Source organism: Curcuma longa, chromosome 4, assembly GCF_044706935.1.
Source record: "Curcuma longa cultivar G26 ecotype Majalengka, Jawa Barat chromosome 4, ITB_CL_G26_1.1, whole genome shotgun sequence".
NCBI lineage: Eukaryota > Viridiplantae > Streptophyta > Magnoliopsida > Zingiberales > Zingiberaceae > Curcuma > Curcuma longa.
Window position 1 is genome coordinate 17,661,598 of NC_133864.1, and position 12,739 is coordinate 17,674,336.

General features: G+C 33.4%; 1 protein-coding gene across 1 annotated transcript; it reads right to left on the bottom strand.

Annotated features, from left to right (window-relative positions):
• Window positions 1-5,925: 5,925 nt before the first annotated feature.
• Window positions 5,926-12,304, bottom strand: LOC141827200 (uncharacterized). The gene is made up of 3 exons (XM_074714439.1): window positions 12,282-12,304; window positions 6,551-7,070; window positions 5,926-6,466 (listed from the first exon to the last, which is right to left on the bottom strand). The coding sequence occupies exons 1-3, from the start codon at window positions 12,302-12,304 to the stop codon at window positions 6,404-6,406; spliced, it is 606 nt and encodes a 201-aa protein (XP_074570540.1). The 3' UTR covers window positions 5,926-6,403.
• Window positions 12,305-12,739: the final 435 nt, after the last annotated feature.

Sequence of the window (12,739 nt, forward strand, 5' to 3'; positions counted from 1 at the left end):
CTAATTCCTTAAGGGGTTTATCTAAAAGATTCATTTTTTTTCTTGAGGATTTCACATGTCCATATAGACCATATTCTGATAGCACTTTTAAGATCCGATGGAATCCATATCTTCACTACACTTTAAACCCAAGTTGGACGCAAACCTCATGATTTTATTTTTGAATTTTACCCAAAAGACCTCAAACCAATAGAAATATCTTCCATCTTATAACTCCAAAAAAATTTTCATGTATTTTCAATATGAAATTTTGATTGTATCCCAATCGTTCTAAATCTCAATCGACCTACCTCATCCTAGTAATCTAAGATCCACTCCGTTAGGATCCAATCTTGTTTATCGGTTGAACTCGGGCCTTAACTCCAATTCTATTGATTTCGAAAGATCAAAAGATTGTAGTCCTCGAATTGAGAAGTGGACAAGGAAAAATAATGAAGAAAAGGTTAGATTTTGCTTGTTGTTGCAACTTTGAACCATTTATCACATACTTTACTTTCTCACCTACATCACTAATTACTTCATTGATTATCTCCTTTTCTTTCATTAATTAACTAGAAAGCGTCAATAATGCCTCATCAACATAATAGAAGGGTTAAACATAATCAACAAAAAATGGACTCAACCCTGGAAGTGACCGATTCGGGGTTAAACATAATCAACAAGAATAATGTTCATATATTTGAATTTCAAATAAAATAAATATTTTAGAGATTAACTTATGAGTGTACGTAAATTATACTTCAAAATTTTTCAATAGTAGAATTAGGGAGGAAGGTTATCTACCTCCGAGAACACCTAAATTATAAAAAAAAAAAAAAAAAAATCTAAATGAACTTGGAAAATCAAGTTATAGCCCTAGCAACTCCTCATGCCTTATGTGGCTTGCAATTTGGGTCCTTCCTATCTCAATGTGGCTTTTGATCAACCTCTTAAGTACGTTGTCGGATCTAACCCTCTTACACAATCACCGGAACTCCTCGACCTAAAAGCCCGCAATAGTTGTGTGACTCCTCATGGGTTCGCGCCAATTAGCTTCTTTGTCTCGATCATCAATCACATTTGGTTGCCTAGTCGACTCCCTTGCAAGCCACAACCAATCACCACTTGACCTCCTACTAGGGTAATAATGAAGGCAACAATGGGCTTCCTTCATTGCTTCCCACGTTATGGTTGTGTAATTGTCTCCGAGGTTACGGTGCAGCGGCAGGGAATTTTCAGTCTTTTAGACATCTAAAGTTTGAATTATAACTGCAACGCATTGCAAGATGAATTTCCTCTAGTGGAGATCACTCTCAAAATTAGTTGATCCGAAATATTAGATATATGATGTCAATTAAAAAAAATATGATTGTTTAGTTCACACATAGAAAGGCCCAATTGGGTTGGCTTCCGACCCAATACTATTTGTGCAGTTGTTTTCTCTTAATCAATCTCACATGCTCATCATTCATGATAATCCACTTTAAGTAGCTAACTAGGGAAAGTTATCCCCGGAGCTATAGTGTAATGGTAAAAGATGTGATAAACTTCCTAAACAACGAGAGTTCAAATCTTACTCAAAACACATTACACATGAGAAATTTGAAAAACTTATGATGTATGATCGTTTGCTAGGATTTATTCTGTATTTCCTAATTTATTCTGATCATGGATGAAAAATTTTTATAGAATCGAACTAATCATTTTCAAAATTAATCAAATTATATAAATTGGGGAAAGTTAATAATCAAAGCGTTTGGGTTTTTCAGTTCAATCACAGAAAATAATCTATTATTTTTTTGAAGTTGACTTGAAGCAGTCAGGTGGGCATTCATTACTGGTGTTCATCATGAGAGTTGGGTTACTCAGAGACAGACTTGGAGTTCCAAAAGGACTGACTGCATCTTTATATTCACAAGTGAATTCCAGTATCCAGTCTCATTTACCAAAAGTAAAAAGTGATATTTCAGTTGGCTGTCCTTTGAGAGGTTCAGAGATGACTTCACCAAAGTCAATTACTGGATGCTATTTTCCATAGGACCAGTCCAAGCAAATTTGCACAACAACAATTGTTCAAGTCATTCTGCTAAAGCAGAGTTACTTCTTGTTAATGCTAAGGATACTTGGGGTTCTCCTCAGTTCCCTTTCATAACTCCTGCAAAATGCCATCAGCAAAGCTACATGCTCTATGAATTTGATTTAGATGATTCTCATGTTGGGAAAGTGAACAGAAAAAAAAATAGAATATGTAGGAGTTTAGTCTCACATTGAGTTTGATTGATATTGAAGATAAGAGACTCTCTACAATTGCATTAAACCAGTTGACTTGTGTGAGTATGGCCTGCTAATATCGAATGTTAGATCGGTAAGAATAAAAATTATCAATTTGTCCAGGCGGGCAGAGATAGTGAATGGTCATTACTTGGTCATTGATTGACAATTTAATGATGCTAAGGTTCGGAGCCTATAAAAGGAGGCTCCTATCTTAGGCAACAGCAAAGTCCATAGTACATAGAGCACATAGTGAAAATTCCATCCAACTTCGTTCCCACGTTCTCCACCTCCTTGTCGAGCAACCCTACATGACAATTCTTCCTTTGTTTTCCTAACGATAGCATTCAAGTACAATTCAATTGTCAGTGCTTACTTGTCAATGTGGTTGAACTATTGTATCTTAGAAAATAGATGTCCACGCGAACCTATAAACACAGTCGGAGAGGAGACGAATCTGTTTTAAAGAAATTATATCTAATACAAACCTCGACGGTGTTCAACACACCTCCCCGTCTGACAATCCTACTTCCTACCTGGCAGCCTTGCCTCCCAGTACGACAGCTCGACTTCCTGCTTGGCAACCCAACCAGCTCGGCACACTTGCCTTCCCACTCGGCAACTTCCTACCTAGTCTCTCGACTTGGCAGTTCGACAGCTCTGCTCGACCTCCCATTCTTGCCTAACCTCCCAGCTCAGGAGTTCGGAAACTCTCTGCTCTGCCTTCTAACTTCACCATTCGACCACTCGGACTACTGGGCCACTCGATACTCAACCACTCCCCAGATCGATCACTCGGCAACTCAATAACTTAGCTAAGGCAGCTCGACCTTCCTAGGCAACTCAACCATACCAAACAACTTAACCTTCCTTGGCAATTTGGCCGACCTCATCCAGCCTAACAGCAAGTCAAGCCCATCTCAACAGATTAGATAAGTCTGAATTTTAAATTTAATAATTTTTCGTTTATCTTAGGAGCAATCTAAAATAAAGTGTAAGATTGTCCATACATACAAATTTAAAAAAAAAACAGTCAATGCAAATGTTCCATACCTTCATCAAAAATTATTATCATTTTCATTTCCTATGTGACACACAGGTAATTCATGACTTGAAAAAATGTTAAAATCCAAAACAGCATGAGGCAAACATGCAGCAGAAAAGAATCAACTTTTTACCTCCTGCCATCAAATTCGTAGACAATTACAAGGCTGTGAAAATCTGATGCTTCTGGCCCTTTGCTCCACAAAAGTTAAATGGTGTAATTTCGCTCTCGAAGAAGCCTTTTGGAGTAGGTACCAGGGACCAAATTTATAACATAAAAATACTTACCAAAAACTCTACCATCGTCAAGTATTTTGGAAGAGAGAAGTCATAGGTGGTGGTGAATTTTCGAAACTTCCAAATACATGGACCATTTGGTTGCTCCATGGCCAATGGAGTCAAAATAACCAACATTCTCCCACTTGGTCTATGTATATCCACCATATAACGATAATAACATATGGATCATGGCGACAGTTCCTATAAATATGAGTATTATCTTCCATGTATCACAATATGTTACACTTCTCAATGTCAACCCCAAACCATTTAAAATAAACCCTATGTTTATTTGTGGTCCAAACATAATGATATTTCTCAAAACAATAAGTATGTATACAACTCAAAAGAGAAATATCTAAACTGAATAAAAGTTTCATTAAAGAAATATTACATTATGAAACCAAGTCCCATTCGCACTACATGATCCTTGAAACCCTTTGGTGGCATGCCCTTAGTCAGAGGATCCGCGATCATCAATTCAGTGCTAATGTGTTTAATAACCACTTTCTTTTCTTTAACACGCTCTCTTATGGCTAAGTATTTAATGCCGATATGTTTACTACGACTATCTTCTATGGTTCTTAGCCATAAATACAGCAGCTGAATTATCACAATACACTGTTAGAGGCTTTGAAATAGAGTCCACAACTCTAAGCCCAGATATGAAACTCTTCAACCATACATCATGCGAGGTTGCTTTAAAACAAGAGACGAACTCAACCTCCATAGTGGAAGTAGCAGTCAAAATCTACTTGATAGTTTTCCATGACACAACTCCATCGGCTAACATAAACACGTAACCAGATGTTGATTTACGTGAATCAATACAGCTAGCAAAGTCTACGTTACTATACCCAATGACTTCCAACTTCTCAGTCTGTCTATACATGAGCATGTAATCCTTAATTCCTTGAAGGTATCTCATAACCTTCTTTGCAGCCTACCAGTGGTCAACACCTGGATTACTCTGATATCTCCCAAGCATTCCAACAACAAATGCAATGTCAAGCCTAGTACAGACCTGAGCATACATAAGGATTCCAACAGCTGAAGCATATGGAATGATTTTCATCTGTTCCCGTTCGAGTTCATTTTTAGGACACTGATTCAAATTGAATCTATCACCTTTCACAATGGTTGAAGAGTTTCATATCTGGGCTTAGAGTTGTGGACTCTATTTCAAAGCCTCTGACAGTGTATTGTGATAATTCAGCTGCTGTATTTATGGCTAAGAACCATAGAAGTGGTAGTCGTAGTAAGCATATCGACATTAAGTACTTAGCCATAAGAGAGCGTGTTAAAGAAAAGAAAGTGGTTATTGAACACATTAGCACTGAATTGATGATCGCGGATCCTCTGACTAAGGGCATGCCACCAAAGGGTTTCAAGGATCATGTAGTGCGAATGAGACTTGGTTCCATAATGTAATATTTCTTTAATGAAACTCTTATTCAGTTTAGATATTTCTCTTTTGAGTTGTATACATACTTATTGTTTTGAGAAATATCATTATGTTTGGACCACAAATAAACATAGGATTTATTTTAAATTGTTTGGGGTTGACATTGAGAAGTGTAACATATTGTGATATATGGAAGATAATACTCATATTTAGAGGAACTGTCGCCATGATCCATATGTTATTGTCGTTATATGGTGGATATACATAGACCAAGTGGGAGAATGTTGGTTATTTTGACTCCATTGGCCATGGAGCAACCAAGTGGTCCATGTATTTGGAAGTTTCAAAAATTGTCACCACCCATGACTCCATGTCATCCATGACTTCTCTCTTCCAAAATACTTGACGATGGCAGAGTTTTTGGAGAGTATTTTTATGTTATAAATTTGGTCCCTGGTACCTGCTCCAATAGGCTTCTTCGAGAGCGAAATTACACCATCTAACTTTTGTGGAGCAAAGGGCCAGAAGCATCAGATTTTCGCAGCCTTGTAATTGTCTACGGATTCGATGGCAAGAGGTAAAAGCTTGATTCTTTTCCGCTGCATGTTTGCCTCATGTTGTTTTGGATTTTAACATGACTATCCATCACTCCTGAAATCTCGATATGCTATTGCACTGTCAATATAATGAGCATGCCTTTGGATCAGTTGAATCTAGTTTCATACCTCAACAATCTTAAGTTGCATAGTGCAGCATTGCTGAAGATTTACAAATGTTGAGACCTGGTATCATGCCTCAATTATCATCTCCAAAGTTTCCTAGTGTTCCAGAATTTACAACTTACAATATATAAGAAGCTATTGAGCAGATTAGTCAAATGAAGTGTGCACACATCCAGCAACAACAACAACAAATTCTAAACTGATCTTTAGGTTGGTGAAATATGATTTAAGCAAAAATAAAGAGAAGTATTGTAAGAGCTGTATCTCTCAAGCAAGAGAACATATATGTTCCAACAAATTCTAAAATAGTACAAAATGGCATAAATAGGACATTAATCACAACACAACAAGAAAGATCTTTGCAATGAAGTAAGCCCCAACTTTCACTGCATGCATATAAACTATACTATACTACTGGCATAGATAAAACATTATGAGCATTACCAGTAACAGATATCATACAAGCATTAGCATGATCGATCAGTGGAAAAAAGAATCAACCCAGACTCTCTTACCAACATTAGATGCTATATGATCCATCTTACATTGAATCTCAGATGGTAACTCCGAGATTCAATGAACTTTTTATGGAAAAGGTTCGGCCTTTCAGCTTGAGACTGCGAAGCACTACAAGCACACAGATTAACAAGCCAAAACCAAGCAAATGTAACCTTTTTTGCTGGCGAAGATGGAGTTGCTCATTTCACATGGTCGTCTCCCCAGAGTCAGGTTGGTCGAGCTTGTAGCGGAGTTCTGCTGATTGGCTCTGTTGGTCAAAAGGATATGTGCGTGAGAAATGTTTGGCAGAATGTCCAATTGAATAGAACGCGTAGTGAGATTGCGAGGCTACCTCGGCGACGTAGGCGGCGATGCGAGAGCCCTCGCCGGGAAGGTAGTCGGTAGAGACTGGAGCGCAGTCCGGCGGGGTCTCGAACAGGGAGAGGGCGAATCGCTTGTCGACGACCCCGACGTCGAAATGGATGATGCCGGAGGCCTGGTCGTCGAGGTGGATGGCGCGGACGAGGAACCAGAGGAAGAGGTCCTGAGCGGCGACGCCGGAGAGGGAGGCGATCTGGCCAGGGGAGATGGTACCGGAGACGGTGGCGTTGTAGAGGACCTCGCCATCGAATTTGGCGGTGCAGGGCGAGGGGAGGCGGACCTCGAAGCGACCGTCTCCATCGATGCGGAATTCCTGGACGCCCTTGGGGAGGAGGCCGATGGGGAGCCCGTGGGAGCGGAGCACCTCGTAGGCGTCGCCGCCGTCTTCGGCAGCAGTGGAAGAGGCGGAGACGAGGAGGAGGAGGAGGAGGAGGAGGAGGGAGGAGAGAGAGGTGGCGGAACATGTTGCGGGTTCGATTTGGCCAATTGAACTCCGAGAGAGAGAGAGAGAGAGAGAGAAGGGAAAGGAAGGGCGGAGTGGGGAGGGAAGAAAAGCAGTGGGGTTGGGGACCCGATGGGGACGCCGTGACGAAATAATAGCGTTTGTTGAAAGTTTTTGGACTTTTTTGATTAAAAAATTGATTCTTTGCCGCACAGAGTTTTGAAAATTATACAAGGAATAAAGGAAGAAAAAGAAGAATATTTGTTTTTTTTTTTATAGGTATTCCATTCTTACACCCTAAATAATATAGATATTCCATTCTTACACTCTAAATAATTTTGAAGTCCATGTGAATATAATTTACTGTCATAAAAAAATTTATTCAATACAGTTTTGCTAGAAACATAATTGAGTTGGTTATGATGAAGAAGAAGAAAGTGATCGAAAGTCTTATAAATTTTTTTTACCAATTATAAAGTAACTCCTTTGTGTCCAACAATCTAAAGTCTTAAATTTTTTATCCCTAAAAAAAATCCTATACAGTGCAGATGTATTTAAATTGTGGATATCCTGAAGGAATATTTGTGATGATAAAAATTATAGGATTATGTCTTATGGCCATAGGGAAAGCAAGGATGAATATATGAAATTTATAAATTATTTTTTTTTCTTGAAAGATAAGAATAAATTAAACTGTTGATTCTCATGAGGTGCTAGTGTGTTGTTAGTTTCATCAAATTTGTAAGTAGTGAAATGGATTATAACACAAATAAAATAATACTAATATAATTTTTACATATAGATTAAAATAAATATAATTAAATAAATATAATAAAAATATAATAAAAATATTTTTTCTATTTTACTATTCATTGCTAACATGTAAAAAGATAATTATTTATTTATAAGAACATCTATATTGATTTGAACGTTAATATATGTCACCTCTTTAAGAAGTATATGATACATATGCTACATATTAATTATATTAACATCTTCCTTTTGTTAATGCACATTCATATTCATTTTAACATTAACACACATTATTTATGAATTTTACTGTTCATTCATTCATTTTTATTTTTATTTTACATTAAATAAATAAATATATTTTTAATTTTATTCTTGTAATTTCATTTTTTTAATTTTGCTAATTAATTGTATTCAAAAAATTGAACGTGCATATGAGTGATAAAATATCCATCCATATTGATTGTGACATTATTTGAGTGTTATAATACTCACACATTCACCCACGTAAGAGGTGTTCTAATATATTTATTTAAAATTAAAGTTATTTTATAAAAATTTATTATAACTAAATGAGAATTTAATATGGCCGTTCAATTTTATTATTAAATACTTTTAAATTTTTATAAATATTACTATATATATTTCATTAGTAAAAAAATTAATATATATTAGTATTATTAATATTTTATATAATAAAATAAATATAATAAGTTTTATATTGAAATAAATTTTATAATAATTTATACGTTAAATTTTAACATGTTCATACATATATTATATGAAATTTTTTAAATTTATTCCATTAATTTTATAAAATATGTTCATTTGATCCTACATAAGAAATAATAATTTTAATTGATCTAATTTTATTTTATAAAATCTTAATTCATCTCATACACATCAAATATAGAAAAATAAACAAATCATAGCAGATTGACTTATAATTTTAAGTTCTTTAATTCTTACCATATTAGAACTATCATTATATTTAAAATATTTTAGAAGTTAATTTATATTCTTCTAAAATTAAACACTCCAAATATCTAAATGTAAAGATGCATTATTATTAAATTTATTAAAATTTTAAATTAAATTTTTTTTCCTCTATCTTATTAATTTTTAATTATATGAATGAATATGTGATTGAAATACGTTTAACCATTAGGTTAAGTGATTTTTAACAAAAATCCTCAAATGTGTCTTTAAAGTCAAAACTAAAAAAGAAATTCGACAGAATAAATTTAGCTAATAATTCTTCTAATTTAATATCAAAATATTCAAATAAAATAGAATTGATACCTCCACTAAACTATGAAAATCTGAACAGTTGTGTATGAGATCGTTCGACTCTAAATTCAATTAGATATTTCATTTCGATGTGTCGTTTCAATGACCTATAATCATTTTTCGATTGAAATTTATAGAGGTCTTGCAATACTTATATTTTGCATGTATTTCTTTGGACGCAAGAAGTTATTTTCTCAAAATGTTTAATAAAAATGGATGATTTTAAAGATGGAGTATTCTGTACCTTAAAAGTTTCAATGCGTTCTTACGTCTCGATTGTTAGAGAGATTGCTTTGGTTTATCATCGATAAATTCAATATTATCATGATCCAAATTCAAAATTAATATTTCCTTGTCCTTTTCAAACTTTCTTGCTGTTTGAAAAGAATTAAAGTTGAAAACAATGGAAACTTTCAAGATTGAGAAAACATAAAGAAGTTAATGTAACAATAATGAAATGAGTAGCCTCTTTACAGAATTTGAAAAATACTAATAAGTTAATTATAATCATTGATAAAAAACAGTCAAATAATCTCAATCTTAAAAAAACCAATTAATTGGTGATTCCAACGGTCAGAACCATCAATTATCCAATCGTTCAAATGGTAAGAAACAAAAAAAAACTATTTGAACTCTCAGCCCATGATTAATTTCAAATCTGAATCGTAATCAACCTATCTAACCAGATCAGCATGTAATCAGCATGTTGACCTGACTATAGGTCCCAATTTAGACCCAACCTGTGATCAGGCCAAGGTTGATCCTAACAATTTTTTAGTCTCAGTCTAACTTCAAAAAAAAAAAAACTTCTAAATCATAATGTGCATTCATATTCTCAGTTCCATAACAACTTTTGAATTAAATCAATACACTAAAGATAATATAAAAAACTAAACAATAGATAATAAGCAAAATATTTCTATTATGATTGAAAATTTTGTTTGAAAAATATTTTACTTGTCTAACATTTACAAGTATTTTATTTTTCTTATCTCACTTGCCAACATCTGTATCAACTCATTTTGAATTTTGCAACCAAGATATGTATGTAGTATAAGTTTCATAGTTTTTAATCCGTCGAAGGTGCTTTTTCATTAGTGGATCAGACTCTGTAATCATTTCAATTATTTGTAAGAACAAACCATTATTTTCAACATAAAGTTTTTTCACAACGAAATACTAAGTTATTTTTCTCTAATCATAGAACAACTACGATTATCCTATGTAACACTTGTTTATAATGTTCTCTTTCTTTATTAAGTTGTACATGTACGCTTGTATCAACGACCCCACAATCATTTTATTTGTTCTCAATCTTCTTTCTAATTTGTCATACACTATATGCTCCTTACTCGTTTCATGATTTGCAAGACAATGACTCAAATTATGTCAATCATTGTATCCTTTATTAGCTAACTGACCATATCCAATTTTGATTACTTACTTCTTGAATAACTTGTAGCAAAAATAAAAAATCTTGTGAGAAGAAACTAAATATAATTGTCATCTTCTATCATTTTCCTCCCTGTTTGAAAAAATTCTCTTGTCATGTGACATATTGAAATGTTTGTTAGTGTTATCTTTAGAAACACATTATGGACATCTCTCTTTGGATGTCTTTCTACTAAAAAGTCTTTAACTTTCTGATCAATGTTGTCCCATTTCCTCGGATCATCAAAGCAAGTCTCCTAATTCAAGTTATCATGCTGATCATACTCATCATCTTTCTAATTATTATTCAATTCATTCATATTGAGAGAGTCAATGATTTCTTCAATATCAATCTCATTCTCATCTAATTCATTATTTTGTTCTCTACTAAAATTATCAACCACTTTTTCATCCTCTATAATCATTTATTTGTTTGAAACAAAGTACTTAATGATATCTCTGAATTGACTTTGAATTATTTCTTCAATCTTTAACTTTCTTTTTCTTTTTTAGACCTAGACATGCCTTTAGGAGGCATGATTAACCTAAGAATTCAACAAACAATTTTTAAAAAAATATTACATACACTTTTGCTTATGTTGCAATTTTATGACATATTTATTCAAACGTTTAATAAACATATGAATTCATATCTCACCTTAATAAATATTTCTTATAATAAATTAATATATTTTTTAATATTATCATAAAGTAGTAAAAATAACAAAAACTCAAATTAAAAGCTCACTCTATCTTCTTCAACTGGGTTCTAGTCTACAAATTAATAGAGCCATAAATATTTTTTTCTTTTCAATTCAATTCAAAATCTCAAAAAACATACACAAATATTATTTTATCTATTACACAAGTTGAGGAATCTACTCCTACTTTTGAAAGAAAATTATTCTAAATTAATAATAAAATAAACAAGAGGAAGAATAAATCAAACCTTAGTTGAAAAACAATTCTACCAACATATCTTTCGTTGCTTTTTAAGAACTAAAACGGGGAAAAAAAGAGAACAATGATCTTTCGATCGGTTTGCAAGAAAAATTAGAGTGTGAGAGATTATATTGGGTCAATTTACACGATTATATAATAGATTTTTTTTTAAAAAAATGATCAATCTCTTAAGAAAATGGACTTGAGTCGGATGACTCTTGCCTTCTAATAAGCAGTGCCCTACCATCGGTAAATGAGTAAAATCCTAATGAAATTCTACCACTGTGTGAGAGTTCAAATTCATCGTTAGGCCGATCATGTGAGACAGCTAAGATGACAAATTCTATTTTTGCTAAAAGAAATTCAAATTCATATTAAGATGGGAAAAAATGTAATAAAATAACATTCTCAATTAGTACCAACCGACCACCAAACCAAATTAAATATGTAGTTTTCAACTAAAGCTCGACAATCTGGTATCAAGATTCAAATATTTTTGCAAAGATATGGCTAGCTTGATAAAGAGACTTATCACTGAAAAATAAACAATGAGAAAAATGTACTTTGTCCGGAAAATAAACAATGAGAAAAATATTTCTCGTGATGAACAGTTGTATTGCCAATTACAAAGAGACTTATAGAATCTATTATATAATGAAAAAATAAATAAATTTTCTTTAGAGTTAGTTTTTTTAATTTCCTATCCTATTCAATTCTTTAAATTAATTAATTGAAAATGACCAATCCAGCTACGTAAAAATTTCTCACCGACCACTCAATTAAATTCAAAAAATATCATAATACTGCATTAACATACCAACTTCCACCACTATAAAATTACTCAGACCTTGAACCGGATACTTCAGTCATGGATTCCTCATCCCTCAATACAACTTTTTCTTCCAAAGTAAACATTCAAGCATACTATAATTGAGGAACTACCATATTCTAAATTTCCCCCAAGTCTCCTTACCTTTACATTTTTTCAAAGTGGCATTTTCCAGTCGATTCACTTACCCTTGCCCTCAGATAGAATGGCTTCTACAATTCGAACCCTTGTCAATTATTATTCTCATTTATATCTTTTAGTTTATTTTGTATAATGGCTTCTACATTTCCTGTCAATTATTATTCTCATCCATCTATTATAAACTTACCATCTTTTGCCACAACAATATTTATTTTAAATATAAATGCTTAAATCATGCAAAATGAATTTATTCCAGTCACGAGAACCATGAAACCTGCATCGTTCAAAATTCAAATATAAGCCAACCAGAAGTCACTTTATTGCAGTCAATTTTT

Coding starts and splice junctions, on each gene's coding strand:
- LOC141827200 (XM_074714439.1), bottom strand. CDS start 12,304: ATGACTGAAGTATCCGGTTCAAG. Junction 7,071..12,281: donor ACTGAAGTATCCGGTTCAAG/GTCTGAGTAATT, acceptor TCTCTCTCGGAG/TTCAATTGGCCAAATCGAAC. Junction 6,467..6,550: donor TCGCCGCCTACGTCGCCGAG/GTAGCCTCGCAA, acceptor TTTGACCAACAG/AGCCAATCAGCAGAACTCCG.